We start from the raw sequence: 19,779 nt of genomic DNA, 5'->3' as shown, positions 1-19,779 counted from the left end.
GGGATATGTTGTGTACCTGTATAAGTGTATGAGGTTACAAGCACACACTTAATTGAGATTTACTTGAGCCTTCTGTTTACATTATTAGCATATCTACTGTGGCTAAGCAGACTTTTGCCAAAAGGACAATAATTCATTTGTTGTTGGTTTATCCACTTTAATGCAATTATTTTTTTTTGGAATGCATGTTTTGTTTGAAGGCCTAATATAAATGAAAAACTTTGTGCTTTTTTTGAAAAGCAAAGGCTACTGGAATATTAAAAAAATGTCAATATTCAATAAAAAAATTACTTTATTTGAAAAACATGTCTAAATATTTATTCTAGGCTATTTATGCAATATAAAAAATTTTGTGAAAAACTGCATTCGGTATTCGGCCAAGCGTTTAAGTTTTATTCGGCTTCGGCCACAAATGTTCATTTCGGTGCATACCTAATATATATATATATATATATATATATATATATATATATATATATATATAAAGAAATGTTTACAGTATGAAATTAGCAATACAGGTTATGTACCTTAAATTCTATAAAGATTTACAGTAAATTTCGGACTGCAAGCCGCAGCTTTTTTGCTACACTTGAACCCTGCATCTTATAAAACGGTGCGGCTAATTTATGGAGTTTTCTTCGCTAACGGCCATAATGTTTTGTGTTTAATAGCATAGGCACTAAAAAGGTGTGTTATTGTTTGTGCTACGGTGCCATCTTTTGGACGAGTTCGCTCACTGCAGGTGTTGCGGTTTGAAAATGTACTTCCTGTTTTAATGCCTTGAACCGGACGTAAAACCGTCCATAGTCTTTCTGCTCGAAACAGTTCTTAATTCATCACTATTAACAATAATTGTAAGTTTTACAATATAGCTAAACAACTTTTATTTACTAAACCGTCCCATGTGTGATGTCTGTTTTCATGCATATTTGTACAAGCTATCGTAATGAAATAAAGCTAGTGTTGTTAGCATGAGCTAATATTCTAACACGTCTACAAGTTAGTATTATTAAGTTACAACGGAATTATTTTATCGTTCCAATTTCACAAATTTCTCAGTAAACTCATCAAAATGTCACCGTGGAGTTACTTTAGCTGATTGGCAAGCTAGCTTCCGCAGCAAGTGGGTCCGTGACGATGACTTCTGTTGTGTGTGATCAGCCGTTTTACTGCCCTGTTACAGGCACTGTTTAGTAACAATTTAGGTATGTAAATAAACATTTACAAAATATTTGTGTAAATAACTCCTTTCACAAGGTATATATATCTGCGGCTTATAGTCTAGTGCGGTTAATTTTTGGATATTAGAACTGTCTGATAATATCGGACTGTCGATATTATCCGCCAATAAATGCTTTAAAATTTAATATCGGAAATTATCGATATCGGTTTAAAAAAAAAAAAACGCTGCTGTACGGAGTGGTACACGGTCATAGGGAGAAGCACACCTTTGCTTGCCGGCCCAGTCACATAATATCTACGGCTTTTTACTCACACAAGTGAATGCAAGCATACTTGGTCAATACAGCCATACAGGTCACACTGAGGGTGGCCGTATGAAGAACTTTAACACTGTTACAAATATGCGCCACACTGTGAACCCACACCAACGAGAAACACATTTCGGGAAAACATCAGCACCTTAACACAACATAAACGCAACAGAACAAATACCCAGAACACCTTGCAGCACTAACTCTCCCCCTCCCTCCTCCCCCCCTTGAGTTGATTTATATTTGAAAACCTTGTTACATTGTTTAATGCATCCAGCGGGGCATCACAACAAAATTAGGCATAATTTAATTCCACGACTGTATATTTCGGTATTGGTTGATATCGGAATCAGTTATTAAGAGTTGGACAATATCGGAATATTGGATATCGCCAAAAAAGCCATTGTCAGACATCTCTAATGGAAATATATACATACATATTTTTTTATTTAGTGGGTGGGGCTTAATATTATATATATAATTTTAATTAAATGCTGCTGTTAACAACAATTTGTTATAGACTACATGATTGTTGCTACATGATTGCTTGAAATATGTAAAGAGCCACAGACATATGATTGTTTGAATACTTGAGTTTCTAAAGTTGTTTGCGTGTTGTGCATCAAATATGTGGGGTGTAAATTAATCATGTATTCATTGACATTTCACAAGCCACTTTTGGTAGCACACAATGTTATTGGCCTTTGTAATTCAGAAGAGCATTCCTCTATTAGATTAGACATACAATTATGCACTGATAGACTTTCCAATTAATGCTGTATAACAAGGCTTGCTTTTCTGAGGAAGGAGTGAGTATAATTAATGCTACCTGCCACTCTGACAGTAATTAAGATAATATGTTGGTATCAGTTGTTCTTCAAGTCCTCAAAAGCCCAAGCATATGTAGTGTCTGCAATCACTGCCACTTACCTCGTCTCCTTGCACCGACATTTTTGCATCTCCTATCTTGTTTTCTTATGTTAAATTCTCTGTTGGCTACTTGTCTGTCTTGCGCTTACTTTGTTCTATCTCTAACCAACACTGACATGTGCTATAAATCATCGTGTAACAAATCCAAGCACATTTATTTGTTACATCAGAGTTTTGTTACAAAGTGTGGAGCCAAAACACTGCCAACAAGATCTGGTATGGAAAAAAATACATTGTCGACCAAAACAAGTTTGCCAACAAAAAAATAAATAAACATAGACAAAATTTAATATTCTTGGTGAATATTTTTTTTTTGTACTAAAATATATTTTCAATGCCAATATTCATATTTTTGTACACTTATTGTTTTGGGTCCTCCCGTTTTTTATTTGCAAACCCAACCAAGTGTAGTAAAACTGCTCTCGAGAAAAAACTTGCTGGCATTAACTTGAAACCAGAAAAAAAGAAGATAAACCGAATAAAAATAAACAAAATTGTAGAAAATAGAAGCTCACGTGGGGGGAAAACAAAAATATAACAAAAATCTGTTAAACACCAAAAAACAAAAAAAGTGTACAAAAATTATAATTATATTATAATTAAGATTGCACAGTTCAGTACATATTCCGTACAAATGACCACTAAATGGTAACACCCGAATACGTTTTTCAACTTGTTTAAGTCGGGGTCCACGTTAATCAATTCATGGTACACATATATACTATCAACATAATACAGTCATCACACAGGCTAATCATCAGAGTATATACATTGAATTATTTACATTATTTACAATCCGGGGGGGGTGGGGTTTTAAAGGGGAACATTATCACCAGACCTATGTAAGCGTCAATATATACCTTGATGGTGCAGAAAAAAGACCATCTATTTTTTTAACCGATTTCCGAACTTTAAATGGGTGAATTTTGGCGAATTAAACGCCTTTCTGTTTATCGCGCTGGAGGCGATGACGTCAGAATGTGATGTCACCGAGGTAACACACCCACCATTTTCATTTTCAACACATTACAAACACCGGGTCTCAGCTCTGTTATTTTCCGTTTTTTGGACTATTTTTTGGAACCTTGGAGACATCATGCCTCGTCGGTGTGTTGTCGGAGGGTGTAACAACACTAACAGGGAGGGATTCAAGTTGCACCACTGGCCCGAAGATGCCAAAGTGTCTGCCACCAGACCCCCATTGAATGTGCCAGAGTGTCTCCACATTTGACCGGCGGTGCTAAAGCAGACATGGCACAGAGATGTATGGATAACCTGCAGATGCATTTGCAACGATAGTCAACGAAATCACAAAGGTGAGTTTTGTTGATGTTGACTGCCAGCTAATCGATGCTAACATGCTACGCTAATCGATGCTAACATGCTATTTACCGGTGGTGCTAAAGCAGACATGGAACAGAGATGTATGGATAACCTGTAGATGCATTTGCAACTATATTACGTTTCCTTCCACCCACATTTAACGCGAAACAAACACTTACCAATCGACAGATTTAAGTGGCTCCAGTGTGAAAAGATGCGAAAGTCCTGATCGTTTGGTCCGCACATTTTACCGGCGATGCTAACGCAGCTATTCGGCCATGCTATGGCTATGAATAGCGTCAATAGCTATTCGCTCAATAGTTTCAGTTTCTTATTCAATATTTTCATACTCCAACCATCTGTTTCAATACATGCGTAATCTGTTGAATCGCTTAAGCCGCTGAAATCTGAGTTTGAATCCGAGCTAATGTCGCTATATCTTGCTGTGGTATTCCCATTGTTTGTTTACATTGGCAGCACTGTGTGACGTCAAAGGGAAATGGCCAGTGTCTTCGCAGAGAGTCGAAAATAAGGCACTTTAAAGCTTTATTTAGGGATATTCCAAGAGCGGTAAAATTTTGAAAAAAAATACAAGCCCCTGGGAACTGATTTTTATTGTTTTTAACCCTTTTGAAATTGTGATAATGTTCCCCTTTAAGTTTGGTGGATATCAGCACTTCAGTCATCAACAATTGCATCATGAGAGAAATGCACATTGTAACAGTGCAGGTCTGACTTGGTAGGATATTTACAGTGAGAAGTGAACATAGTGAGCTTAGAAAGCTTAAGAACAAGTATATACATTTGATTATTTACAATCCGGGGAGATGGGATGTGAATGGAGGAGGGTATTAGTAAAGGGTTGAAGTTGCCTGGATGTGTTCCTTTAGTGCGGTTTTAAAGGAGGATAGAGATGCACTTTCTTTAAGACCTGTTGGGAGTGTATTCCATATTGATTTGGTAAAGGAGGAGAATGAGTTAAGACATTTGTTAGATCGGAATCTGGGTTTAACGTGGTGTGTGGTGCTCCCCCTGGTGTTGTGGTCATGGCGGTCATTTACGTTATGGAAGTAGTTCGACATGTACCCCGGTATCAGGGAAGTGTAGCGGATTTTATAGACCAGGCTCAGTGCAAGTTGTTTTACTCTGTCCTCCACCCTGAGCCGGCCCACTTTGGAGAAGTGGGTAGGAGTGAGGTGTGATCTGGGGTGGAGGTCGGGAAGTAACCTGACTAGCTTATTCTGGGATGTTTGGAGTCTAGATTTGAGGGTTTTGGAGGTGCTGGGGTACCAGGAGGTGCAAGCGTAATCGAAAAAGGGTTGAACGAGAGTTCCCGCTACAATCTTCAAGGTGCTTTTGTTGACCAGAGAGGAGATTCTGTAAAGAAATCTATGTTGGTTGACCTTTTTGATTACCTTGGTTGCCATTTTATCAAAGGAAAGATTAGCCTCTAGAATGGAACCTAGGTAAGTGACCTCATTTTTCCTGGTGGTAACAATGTCACCCACTTTTATAGTGAAGTCACTGACTTTCTTTGAGTTAATTTGGGACCCAAATAGGATGGATACCGTTTTACCTAAGTGTATGGAAAGTTTGTTGTCAGCAAGCCAAATGCAATTACTACGGAGTTAAGCACTGAGGGTTTTTTTCCACCCGTGACTTGTCCTTGCCGGATACCGGCAGGGCCGAGTCATCCGCAAACAGGAACAATTCACAGTCGCATGCTGATGATATGTCATTTACAAACTTCGTTTCCATATGAGTTGGGAAATTGTGTTCGATGTAAATATAAACGGAATACAATGATTTGCAAATCCTTTTCAACCCATATTCAGTTGAAAATGCTACAAAGACAACATATTTGATGTTCAAACTGATAAACTTTTTTTTTTTCAAATAATCATTAACTTTAGAGGCCCTGCGATGGGGTGGCGACTTGTCCAGGGTGTACCCCGCTTTCCGCCCGATTGTAGCTGAGATAGGCGCCAGCGCCCCCCGCGACCCCAAAAAAAAAGGGAATAAGCGGAAGTAAATGGATGGATGGATGGATGGATTAACTTTAGAATTTGACGCCAGCAAAACGTGACAAAGAAGTTGGGAAAGGTGGCAATAAATAGTGATAAAGTTGAGGAATGCTCATCAAACACTTATTTGGAACATCCCACAAGTGTGCAGGCTAATTGGGAACAGGTGGGTGCCATGATTGGGTATAAAAACAGCTTCCCAAAAAAATGCTCAGTCTTTCACAAGAAAGGATGGGGCGAGGTACACCCCTTTGTCCACAACTGCGTGAGCAAATAGTCAAACAGTTTAAGAACAACGTTTCTCAAAGTGCAATTGCAAGAAATTTAGGGATTTCAACATCTACGGTCCATAATATCATCAAAAGGTTCAGAGAATCTGGAGAAATCACTCCACGTAAGCGGCATGGCCGGAAACCAACATTGAATGACCGTGACCTTCGATCCCTCAGATGGCACTATATCAAAAACCGACATCAACCTCTAAAGGATATCACCACATGGGCTCAGGAACACTTCAGAAAACCACTGTCACTAAATACAGTTGGTCGATACATCTGTAAGTGCAAGTTAAAGCTCTACTATGCAAAGCGAGAGCCATTTATCAACAACATCCAGAAACGCCGCTGGCTTCTCTGTGTAGTGCATTCAACTGAATATGGGTTGAAAAGGATTTGCAAATCATTGTATTCCGTTCATATTTACACAGAATTTCCCAACTCGTATGGAAACAGGGTTTGTACGTATATTAGGAACAATAAAGACCCTAATATACTGCCTTAAGTCGCCAAAGTGTCCACACTCTTTCACACTTGATAGAGCTCATGTTTACCGTGAAAAGAGGAGCAAGCCAGGTTTTTGTGCGTAAGCAAGCCTAAAGACTTGAGGCCACTGGTCAGAGAAACAATGATGGCGGTGGACAGTAGAGGCTGCTCTATTCCCTTCTCAAAAGCCTTAAAAGTGTGTTTGAGTGCTCTTTGCCCCTCTACTTCCAGTCTCTTACCCAAACACTGCCATCAAGTTGAAAATTAAAAAAAATAACAAACCGCAACAATGAAGTAATAAAATATAATGTGTAAAAGGTAGTAAAGTGTGGGATAATAAGAATTTATATTGGAAGGTAAAAGAAGGTTCACATTTTATTCGTCACATGCAGACTACACCACAGTGAAATGCTTTTTTCCATGCTCTTCAGATATCGCGTACAGTGGGATCCAAACACTAGGTGCAGAATCTAATGCACTAAATACAAAAATATACAAAAAATTGAATAGCTCTGATGTACATTAATTACAGGTCCATTCTATGTGTCATACTTGATCATTTCGCGATATTGCCATATTTTTGCTGAAAGGATTTAGTAGAGAACATCGACGATAAAGTTCGCAACTGGAGAAAAGCTCTGCCTCTACCAGAAGTCGCGGACGATGACGTCACATGTTGAGGGCTCCTCATATATTCACATTGGTTTTATTGGGAGCCTCCAAGAAAACAGCTATTCAGATCGAGAAAACGACAATTTCCCCACTAATTTTGATCGAGGATGAAAGATTCGTGTTCGACGGACTAGATCAATCAATCAATCAATCAATGTTTACTTATATAGCCCTAAATCACTAGTGTCTCAAAGGGCTGCACAGATCACCACGACATCCTCGGTAGGCCCACATAAGGGCAAGGAAAACTCACACCCAGTGGGACGTCGGTGACAATGATGACTATGAGAACCTTGGAGAGGAGGAAAGCAATGGATGTCGAGCGGGTCTAACATAATACTGTGAAAGTTCAATCCACAATGGATCCAACACAGTCGCGAGAGTCCAGTCCAAAGCGGATCCAACACAGCAGCGAGAGTCCCGTTCACAGCGGAGCCAGCAGGAAACCATCCCAAGCGGAGGCGGATCAGCAGCGCAGAGATGTCCCCAAGCTGATACACAGGCAAGCAGTACATGGCCACCGGATCGGACCGGACCCCCTCCACAAGGGAGAGTGGGACATAGAAGAAAAAGAAAAGAAACGGCAGATCAACTGGTCTAAAAAGGGGGTCTATTTATGAAAAAAAAAAAAAAAAAGTAGAAAAAAAAAAAATGATTGCATTGAGACGGATTCATATGTTTTTAGAGACATTACCTAGGATAATTCTGGGAAATCCCTTATCTTTCTATTGTGTTGCTAGTGTTTTAGTGAGTTTAATAGTACCTGATAGTCGGAAAATGTACGTCCACAGCCGGGTGTTGACGCACAGTGCCTTAGGGGAGTCGACGGCAGCTGTATGGACGGCACAGGCTCAGCTGATATCCGGTAAGAGGCGACTTTTTAACCACAATTTTCTCACCGAAACCTGCTGGTTGATATGTAGTCGGGATCCATGTCCGCTGTGATCCATACTAAAGTTTCACCTCCGTGAATTTTTAACAAGGAATCACCGTGTGTTTGTGTGGCTAAAGGCTAAAGCTTCCCAACTCCGTCTTTCTACTTTGGCTTCTCCAATATTAATTGAACAGATTGCAAAAGATTCAGCAACACAGATGTCCAAAATACTGTGTAATAATGCCGTTAAAGCAGACGACTTTTAGCTGTGTATGTGTGCAGCGCTCATATTCATAACAGCCCGTGGCGTCACGCTTATACGTCATCATTACGCGACGTTTTCAAGAAAAAAGTCCCGGGAAATTTAAAATTGCAATTTAGTAAACTAAAAAGGCTGTATCGGCATGTGTTGCAATGTTAATATTTCATCATTGATATATAAACTATCAGACTGTGTGGTCGGTAGTAGTGGGTTTAATAGGCCTTTAAAGGCCTACTGAAATGAGATTTTCTTATTTAAACGGGGATAGCAGGTCCATTCTATGTGTCATACCTGATCATTTCGCGATATTGCCATATTTTTGCTGAAAGGATTTAGTAGAGAACATCGACGATAAAGTTCGCAACTTTTGGTCGCTAATAAAAAAGCCTTGCCTGCACCGGAAGTAGCAGACGATGTGCGCGTGACGTCACGGGTTGTGGAGCTCCTCACATCTGAACATTGTTTACAATCATGGCCACCAGCAGCGAGAGCGATTCGGGCCGAGAAAGCGACGATTTCCCCATTAATTTGAGCAAGGATGAAAGATTTGTGGATGAGGAAAGTGAGAGTGAAGGACTAGAAAAAAAAAAGACTATACAGTGGGAGCGATTCAGATGTTATTAGACACATTTACTAGGATAATTCTGGAAAATCCCTTATCTGCTTATTGTGTTACTACTGTTTTAGTGCGATTATATGGTCGAACCTGTACAACCTGAAAGTCGGCCCCGCACCATTCTTGAGCACCAGTCGACGGGTGGTGGCGATGCCCATCTCTGCCCTTCGCAAGGGACCATCTTTGAAACACGATCTTTCGAAATGAGCGCTGCATAATACACTGTACTTTGTATTTGTGGTCCAATCCAACCGTGTTCGCTTGACCGCTCTGTTCCATAGTAAAGCTTTACCGTCATCTTTCGGGAATGTGAACAATGAAACACCGGCTGTGTTTGTGTTGCTAAAGCCGGCCGCAATACACCGCTTCCCACCTACAGCTTTCTTCTTTGACGTCTCCATTATTCATTGAACAAATTGCAAAAGATTCAGCAACACAGATGTCCAGAATACTGTGGAATTATGCGATGAAAAGAGACAACTTATAGCTGCGAACGGTGCTGGAACAAAATGTCCATTACAATGCGTGACGTCACGTCATACCGCGACGTTTTAGCATGATACTTCCGCGCGAGATTTAAAATTGCAATTTAGTAAACTAAACCGGGCGTATTGGCATGTGTTGCAATGTTAATATTTCATCATTGATATATAAACTATCAGACTGCGTGGTCATGGGCTTCAGTAGGCCTTTAAGTTGCACAATAAGTCACAGTAGTTATGGTAGAAGTATCAGTACAAGTAGAAGTACTTTAGTCAAATACAGTACCAGTCCAAGATCAAATAGTATACAAGTATGTACAGTATAGGAAGCAACAAATATTAAGGGGTCTACAGTTCTTTGGCAGTTAAGTAGTAACAGTAGTATGAACAAAGGTAATGAAACATACTGACTTCTTTATACTCTTGTTTTTAAATTATTTTTACATTATTTACAGTCATTGAATGAGATGGTTTCCTGTGGACGGGACTCAAGCTGTTGTCTTGGATCCGCTTTGAACCGAACTCTCGCGGCTGTGTTGGAGCCACTATGGATTGGACTTTCACAGTATCATGTTAGACCCGCTCGACATCCATTGCTTTCGGTCCCCTAGAGGGGGGGGGTTGCCCACATCTGAGGTCCTCTCCAAGGTTTCTCATAGTCAGCATTGTCACTGGCGTCCCACTGGATGTGAATTCTCCCTGCCCACTGGGTGTGAGTTTTCCTTGCCCTTTTGTGGGTTCTTCCGAGGATGTTGTAGTCGTAATGATTTGTGCAGTCCTTTGAGACATTTGTGATTTGGGGCTATATAAATAAACATTGATTGATTGATTGATTGAATGTATTGTAGTATTGTAGTCCGGTAATTACAGTGGTAAGTAAAGTGTTTTTACATTATTTTTTAAAGGCCTACTGAAAGCCACTACTAGCGACCACGCAGTCTGATAGTTTATATATCAATGATGAAATATTAACATTGCAACACATGCCAATACGGCCTTTTTAGTTTACTAAATTGGAATTTTAAATTTCGGCCCGAAGTATCCTGCTGGAACGTCGCTGTATGATGAGGGGTGCGCGTGACGTCATGCATTGTAGAGGAGATTTTGTTCCAGCACCGTTCGCAGCTATAAGTTGTCTGTTTTCAACGCATAACTCCACAGTATTCTGGACATCTGTGTTGCGGAATCTTTTGCAATTCGTTCAATGAATAATGGAGACGTCAAAGAAGAAAGCTATAGGTGGGAAGCGGTGTATTGCGGCCGCCTTTAGCAACACAAACACAGTCCGTGTTTCATTGTTTACATTCCCGAAAGATGACGGTGAAGCTTTACTATGGAACAGAGCGGTCAAGCGAACACGATTGGATTGGACCACACACACAAACATTATGCAGCGATCATTTCGAAAGATAGTGTTTCGAAGAAGGTCCCTTGCGAAGGGCAGAGATGGGCATCGCCACCACCTGTCGACTGGTGCTGAAGAAAGGTGCGGAGCTGACCTTCAGGTTGTACAGGTACGACCATATAATCTCACTAAAACACTAGTAACACAATAAGCAGTCAAGGGATTTTCCAGAATTATCCTGGTAAATTTGTCTAATAACATCTGAATAATCCCACTGTATAGTCTTTTTTTTTTCTAGTCCTTCACTCTCACTTTCCTCATCCACAAATCTTTCATCCTCGCTCAAATTAATGGGGTCCGAATCGCTCTCGCTGCTGGTGGCCATGATTGTAAACAATGTTCAGATGTGAGGAGCTCCACAACCCGTGACGTCACACGCACATCGTCTGCTACTTCCGGTACAGGCAAGGCTTTTTTTATTAGCGATCAAAAGTTGCGAACTTTATCGTCGATGTTATCTACTAAATCCTTTCAGCAAAAATATGGCAATATCGCGAAATGATCAAGTATGACACATAGAATGGACCTGCTATCCCCGTTTAAATAAGAAAATCTCATTTCAGTAGGCCTTTAACATTATTTACAGTCACTGAATGAAGAGTATTGTAGTCCGGTAATTACAGTAAAGTGTTTTTACATTATTTTTTACATTTTTTACAGTCATTGAATGAAAAGTTTTGTAGTCCGGTAATTACAGTGGTAAGTAAAGTGTTTTTACATAATTTTTTACATTTTTTACAGTCATTGAATGAATAGTATTTTAGTCCAGTAATTACAGTGGTAAGTAAAGTGTTTTTACATTATTTACAGTCATTGAATGAGTAGTATTTTAGTCCGGTTATTACAGTGGTAAGTAAAGTGTTTTTACATTATTTTTTACATTATTTACAGTCATTGAATGAAGAGTATTGTAGTCCGGTAATTACAGTAAAGTGTTTTTACATGATTTTTTACATTTTTTACAGTCATTGAATGAAAAGTTTTGTAGTCCGGTAATTACAGTGGTAAGTAAAGTGTTTTTACATTATTTACAGTCATTGAATGAATAGTATTTTAGTCCAGTAATTACAGTGGTAAGTAAAGTGTTTTTACATTATTTACAGTCATTGAATGAGTAGTATTTTAGTCCAGTAATTACTGTGGTAAGTAAAGTGTTTTTACATTATTTTTTACATTATTTACAGTCATTGAATGAGTAGTATTTTAGTCCGGTTATTACAGTGGTAAGTAAAGTGTTTTTACATTATTTACAGTCATTGAATGAGTAGTATTTTAGTCCAGTAATTACTGTGGTAAGTAAAGTGTTTTTACATTATTTTTTACATTATTTACAGTCATTGAATGAGTAGTATTTTAGTCCGGTTATTACAGTGGTAAGTAAAGTGTTTTTACTATATTTTTTATATTATTTACAGTCATTGAATGAAGAGTATTGTAGTCCGGTAATTACAGTAATAAATAAAGTGTTTTCACATTATTTTTTACAATATTTACAGTCATTGAATGAAGAGTATTGTAGTTCGGTAATTACTGTGGTAAGTAAAGTGTTTTTACATTATTTTTTACATTATTTACAGTCATTGAATGAAGAGTATTGTAGTTTGGTAATTACAGTGGTAAGTAAAGTGTTTTTACATTATTTTTTACATTATTTACAGTCATTGAATGAGTAGTATTTTAGTCCGGTTATTACAGTGGTAAGTAAAGTGTTTTTACATAATTTTTTACATTTTTTACAGTCATTGAATGAATAGTATTTTAGTCCAGTAATTACAGTGGTAAGTAAAGTGTTTTTACATTATTTACAGTCATTGAATGAGTAGTATTTTAGTTCAGTAATTACAGTGGTAAGTAAAGTGTTTTTACATTATTTTTTACATTATTTACAGTCATTGAATGAAGAGTATTGTAGTTTGGTAATTACAGTGGTAAGTAAAGTGTTTTTACATTATTTTTTACATTATTTACAGTCATTGAATGAAGAGTATTGTAGTCCGGTAATTACAGTAATAAATAAAGTGTTTTCACATTATTTTTTACAATATTTACAGTCATTGAATGAAAAGTATTGTAGTCCGGTAATTACTGTGGTAAGTAAAGTGTTTTTACATAATTTTTTTACATTATTTACATTCGTTGAATGAAGAGTATTGTAGTCCGGTAATTACAGTGGTAATTAAAGTGTTTTTACTATATTTTTTTACATTATTTACAGTCATTGAATGAAGAGTATTGTAGTCCGGTAATTACAGTGGTAAGTAAAGTTTTTTTTACATTATTTACAGTCATTGAATGAAGATTATTGTAGTCCGGTAATTACAATAATAAGTAAAGTGTTTTCACATTATTTTTTACAATATTTACAGTCATTGAATGAAGAGTATTGTAGTCCGGTAATTATAGTGGTAAGTAAAGTGTTTTTACATAATTTTTTTTACATTATTTACATTCATTGAATGAAGAGTATTGTAGTCCGGTAATTACAGTAATAAATAAAGTGTTTTCACATTATTTTTTACAATATTTACAGTCATTGAATGAAGAGTATTGTAGTCCGGTAATTACAGTGGTAAGTAAAGTGTTTTTACATAATTTTTTTACATTATTTACATTCATTGAATGAAGAGTATTGTAGTCCGGTAATTACAGTAATAAATAAAGTGTTTTCACATTATTTTTTACAATATTTACAGTCATTGAATGAAGAGTATTGTAGTCCGGTAATTACAGTGGTAAGTAAAGTGTTTTTACATAATTTTTTACATTTTTTACAGTCATTGAATAAAAAGTTTTGTAGTCCGGTAATTACAATGGTAAGTAAAGTGTTTTTAGATTATTTTTTACATTATTTACAGTCATTGAATGAACATTTTTGTAGTCCGGTAATTACAGTGGTAAGTAAAGTGTTTTTACATTATTTTTTTACATTATTTATAGTCATGGACTGGAGAGTATTGTAGTCCGGTAATTACAGTGGTAAGTAAAGTGTTTTCACATTATTTTTTACATTATTTATAGTCATTGAATAAAAAGTTTTGTAGTCCGGTAATTACAATGGTAAGTAAAGTGTTTTTAGATTATTTTTTACATTATTTACAGTCATTGAATGAACATTTTTGTAGTCCGGTAATTACAGTGGTAAGTAAAGTGTTTTTACATTATTTTTTTACATTATTTATAGTCATGGACTGGAGAGTATTGTAGTCCGGTAATTACAGTGGTAAGTAAAGTGTTTTCACATTATTTTTTACATTATTTATAGTCATTGAATGAAGAGTATTGTAGTCCGGTAATTATAGTGGTAAGTAAAGTGTTTTCACATTATTTTTTACATTATTTATAGTCATTGAATGAAGAGTATCGTAGTTCGGTAATTATAGTGGTAAGTAAAGTGTTTTTACATTATTTTTTTACATTATTTATAGTCATGGACTGGAGAGTATTGTAGTTCGGTAATTACAGTGGTAAGTAAAGTGTTTTTACTATATTTTTTACATTATTTACAGTCATTGAATGAAGAGTATTGTAGTCCGGTAATTACAGTAATAAATAAAGTGTTTTCACATTATTTTTTACAATATTTACAGTCATTGAATGAAGAGTATTGTAGTTCGGTAATTACTGTGGTAAGTAAGGTGTTTTTACTATATTTTTTTACATTATTTACAGTCATTGAATGAAGAGTATTGTAGTCCGGTAATTACAGTGGTAAGTAAAGCGTTTTTTGTGCGTGCGGTTCACTTTACTTACGACTAATAAGCAGTCTCAAATTCATAGCAGATAAATTCCGAGGTCACACTTACTTATATTTTCCTATATACAGTATTTAAGGCATTTTTAAACATGGCATGAACCTACAAGAAAAGACAAATGTACATTACTTGAGATTTTACTTTCTAAATCACAATACGAAGTTCCTGCAGTCCTGGGTTCAAATCCAGGCTCGGGATCTTTCTGTGTGGAGTTTGCATGTTCTCCCCGTGAATGCGTGGGTTCCCTCCAGGTACTCCGGCTTCCTCCCACTTCCAAAGACATGCACCTGGGGATAGGTTGATTGGCAACACTAAATTGGCCCTAGTGTGTGAATGTGAGTGTGAATGTTGTCTGTCTATCTGTGTTGGCCCTGCGATGAGGTGGCGACTTGTCCAGGGTGTACCCTGCCTTCCGCCCGATTGTAGCTGAGATAGGCGCCAGCGCCCCCCGCGACCCCGAAAGGGAATAAGCGGTAGAAAATGGATGGATGGATGGAAATCCAATCAATTTTGTTTTTAAAATGTGTTCACGACTAATGTGTGTCAGATTTGAGACTAACTGGAATTGTTTCTTTTTGTGTATTTTCTTGACAGGCAGCAGCTCCCACTGTTGAGAAACCTGAGGTCAAACATGCTTTCAACGCCAGGTCAGCTGATGCATGCTTGCGTCTCTATGAGTGTGAAATCCATAAAGTAATGTAAAGAATCGGCTTCGTACTTAGTAGGCCACTTACCTTTCATGCATTGTGCTCATGTCAAAGCACAGCTATTTAAAACTATTTAAAACTGCAATTATTTTGACTCGGTAGCCCCATTCAGAGAAAAAAAAAAAGTGTCTGGGGGGCCGGTGTGTATGTATACGTGTATATGTATTGTATTTTCTGGACCATAGGGTGCACTGCTGATGAATGGTCTATTTTTGTGTCTCCCATAACAATGTGACCTCGGACTATCTTAAGGTAACGTGTGGAGTTCCCCAGGGTTCGGTCCTTGGCCCTGCACTCTTCAGCATCTACATGCTGCCGCTAGGTGACATCATACGCAAATACGGTGTTAGCTTTCACTGTTATGCTGATGACACCCAACTCTACATGCCCCTAAAGCTGACCAACACGCCGGATTGTAGTCAGCTGGAGGCGTGTCTTAATGAAATTAAACAATGGATGTCCGCTAACTTTTTGCAACTCAACGCCAAAAAAATTGAAATGCTGATTATCGGTCCTGCTAGACACCGAACTCTATTTAATAATACAACTCTAACATTTGACAACCAAACAATTAAACAAGGCGACACGGTAAAGAATCTGGGTATTATCTTTGACCCAACTCTCTCCTTTGAGGCACACATTAAAAGTGTTACTAAAACGGCCTTCTTTCATCTCCGTAATATCGCTAAAATTCGCTCCATTTTGTCCACTAAAGACGCTGAGATCATTATCCGTGCGTTTGTTACGTCTCGTCTCGATTACTGTAACGTATTATTTTCGGGTCTCCCCATGTCTAGCATTAAGAGATTACAGTTGGTACAAAATGCGGCTGCTAGACTTTTGACAAGGACAAGAAAGTTTGATCACATTACGCCTGTACTGGCTCACCTGCACTGGCTTCCTGTGCACTTAAGATGTGACTTTAAGGTTTTACTACTTACGTATAAAATACTACACGGTCTAGCTCCATCCTATCTTGCCGATTGTATTGTACCATATGTCCCGGCAAGAAATCTGCCTTCAAAGGACTCCGGTTTATTAGTGATTCCCAAAGCCCAAAAAAAGTCTGCGGGCTATAGAGCGTTTTCCGTTCGGGCTCCAGTACTCTGGAATGCCCTCCCGGTAACAGTTTGAGATGCCACCTCAGTATAAGCATTTAAGTCTCACCTTCAAACTCATTTGTATACTCTAGCCTTTAAATAGACTCCCTTTTTAGACCAGTTGATCTGCCGTTTCTTTTCTTTTTCTTCTATGTCCCACTGTCCCTTGTGGAGGGGGTCCGGTCCGATCCGGTGGCCATGTACTGCTTGCCTGTGTATCGGCTGGGGACATCTCTGCGCTGCTGATCCGCCTCCGCTTGGGATGGTTTCCTGCTGGCTCCGCTGTGAACGGGACTCTCGCTGGTGTGTTGGATCCGCTTTGGACTGGACTCTCGCGACTGTGTTGGATCCATTATGGATTGAACTTTCACAGTATTATGTTAGACCCGCTCGACATCCATTGCTTTCCTCCTCTCCAAGGTTCTCATAGTCATCATTGTCACCGACGTCCCACTGGGTGTGAGTTTTCCTTGCCCTTATGTGGGCCTACCGAGGATGTCGTAGTGGTTTGTGCAGCCCTTTGAGACACTAGTGATTTAGGGCTATATAAGTAAACATTGATTGATTGATTGATTGATAAGGCGCACCAGAATATGGCGCATTAAAGGAGTCATATTCCATCCATCCATCCATTTTCTACCGCTTATTCCCTTTCGGGGTCGCGGGGGGCGCTGGCGCCTATCTCAGCTACAATCGGGCGGAAGGCGGGGTACACCCTGGACAAGTCGCCACCTCATCGCAGGGCCAACACAGATAGACAGACAACATTCACACTCACATTCACACACTAGGGCCAATTTAGTGTTGCCAATCAACCTATCCCCAGGTGCATGTCTTTGGAAGTGGGAGGAAGCCGGAGTACCCGGAGGGAACCCACGCATTCACGGGGAGAACATGCAAACTCCACACAGAAAGTTCCCGAGCCTGGATTTGAACCCAGGACTGCAGGAACTTCGTATTGTGAGGCAGACGCACTAACCCCTCTGCCACCGTGAAGCCATATTATTATGATTTTTTTCTAAATGTAAAAAACTTCTTTGCGCTCTACATAACATATAATGGTGGTTCTTTGGTCAAAATGTAGCATGGATGATGTTTTACAGATCATCTTCAAGCCGCTTTCTGTCAGTCGGTCTAGGATGCGCCGTTTTGTGGGCGGTCTCATTTACGTGGCTCAACTTCGGCAGCGTCTTCTCCCCGTCATCTGCGGTGTAGCGTGCAAGGACGGGGGTACAAGAAGTGTCAAATGATGGAGCCAACTGTTTTAATGACATTCAGACTTTACTTAAATCGATAACGGAGCAGCATCTCCTCATCCGGAAACAACAACATTGCCGGTGCGTCCCGTAAAAAAACGTCCGACTGGAACTCTAAAAACTAAAGTTCCTTGAGTGAATAATGCAAACTCACTACACCGGTATGTTTTAATGACATTCAGACTTTACTTAAATCAATAACGGAGCAGCATCTCCTCATCCGGAAACAGCAACATTGCCATTAAATGTCCGTCCATCCATTTGTACCGCTTATTCCCTTTGGGGTCAGTGGTCCCTATCTCTGCTACAATCGGGCGGAAGGTTGGGTACACCATGGACAAGTCGCCACTTCATCACAGGGCCAACACAGATAGACAGACAGACAACATTCACACTCACATTCACACACTAGTAAATGTGTCCCGTGAAAAACCGTCCGACTGGAACTCTCTAATAACTAAAGTTCCTTGGGTGAATAATGTAAACTCACTACACCGGTATGTTTTAGCGCTTTCATGGCGAGTTTACTGACAGATATAAGTAAGAACTTTACACTAATTTATATTAGAAATGGCAACAGAGGAGGATGAATGTCCCATAAAAAGAAGATAGAGAAAAAGAAGAAGCTTATCGACTATGGTGTTGGCACGGACTACAAAGACAGAGGCGCGCAATTTTTCAGAATTTATGCAGATCCAAAATACAGATCAGCAGGTAACAGAAGGTAAGAAAAAATGCTTTTGCATAATATTGTGAAACAAAACGCCTGATAATATCTTGCCTTATACACACACCATAATAATACTGATATGTTGAAACACAGTACAATCCATCAAGCGGTGCGGCTTCATAGCTTACCAAAGTCGTACTAAAACATTTTGATTGATTTTTGAGCGCCTTGTGTAATGTTCTATATTTTTAATGGAACATATAAAATGTTGATGTTGTTTACTTGAGTCATATTGCCATCATATTACAGTCTACACGTATCTCTTATGTTTAACTGCCATCTACTGGTCACACTTATCATTACAACGTGTACCAAATAAAATAGTTTCAAGGTCGGTTAGCACAACCACAATTATTCCGTTTATTAGGAGCCCCGGCTATATTAAGGGTGTGCATCTCTACTAGGGATGTCCCGATCCAGGTTTTTGCACTTCTGATCCGATACCGGTATTGTTTTTGCACTTCCGATCCGATACCGATGCTGGCCGATACTGGCCTATCCGAGCATGTGTTAAAGTTTAAAGTTATTTAGCCTACTTAGTTGTCAGATTCATGCTGAAAAGGATTTTAGTACTCTTGATAACAACTAGCCAGCCGAATTAGGTGAGTTTGAATAATACACAATAGTTGGTATTCAAGGATAAACACAAAATATCAAAAATTATACATGACAAACAGAAATGGCAACATTAAACAGTAAAAAAGTGAACAGTATAAAGTGCAAATAATGTTGTAAACTTTATTAAAATAAAACAAAACACACAAATAACCCGAGTGGGATAAAAGGTCTATAACTCAGCATCAATACTTACTCTTTAACAAGTGTAAACTTTTAAAAAAATTTAAAAATATACAAATATATATAATAAATAATTTACACACTCCCTTCAATTGTTTGCCCCAGTCAGGGGGGGCAAACAATTGAAGTCCAAGCATAATGGGGATATTCTTTCTAACAAAGACGAGCACTTCAAGATGCTCAGGTGTCAGCCTGCTCCTGTGTTCATCTATGAGTGCTAAAAAGCCTCTCACTCGCAAGAGTCATTAAAATGTCTTACAACTTTACCACCACGCTTGACTTAATGGTGGCATGTTTTGCACTCCACCTCTTCATCTTTTTCGTTTTGTAGGGTAAAATGATCCCACACAGCTGACACTTTTACCGTAACTTTTAATTCACATGGCCGCCTGAACGGTTAGAACGCAGACCTGTGGATGTTTTGAAGGTGTGCTGGAAAATGCGGAACGGAATTTAGGGAGCAGCAGAAGAGTGGAATGTATTATTTAAATCGGTGCGTTGGAAAACACGGACCGGAGTTTTTTTTTTTTAAACTAAATCTGGATCGGCATTTTCCCATGCCTTGCCGTTACGCATTTTTTGGCAAATATCGGC

At 38.6% G+C, this 19,779-nt stretch overlaps 1 protein-coding gene across 1 annotated transcript in view; it reads left to right on the top strand.

Annotated features, from left to right (window-relative positions):
* The window catches only part of LOC133564224 (partitioning defective 3 homolog B-like), a 405,625-nt gene that overhangs the window by 85,165 nt on the left and 300,681 nt on the right, over positions 1-19,779 (top strand). The window contains exon 6 of the mRNA XM_061918379.1: positions 15,189-15,241. Within this exon, the coding sequence (XP_061774363.1) occupies positions 15,189-15,241 (53 nt within the window). The remainder of the gene's footprint in view (positions 1-15,188; positions 15,242-19,779) is intronic.

The sequence above is a fragment of the Nerophis ophidion genome, linkage group LG13 (genome assembly GCF_033978795.1).
Source record: "Nerophis ophidion isolate RoL-2023_Sa linkage group LG13, RoL_Noph_v1.0, whole genome shotgun sequence".
Lineage (NCBI taxonomy): Eukaryota > Metazoa > Chordata > Actinopteri > Syngnathiformes > Syngnathidae > Nerophis > Nerophis ophidion.
The sequence above is the reverse complement of the archived record's forward strand: the minus strand, read 5'-3'. Positions and strand labels throughout refer to the sequence as shown.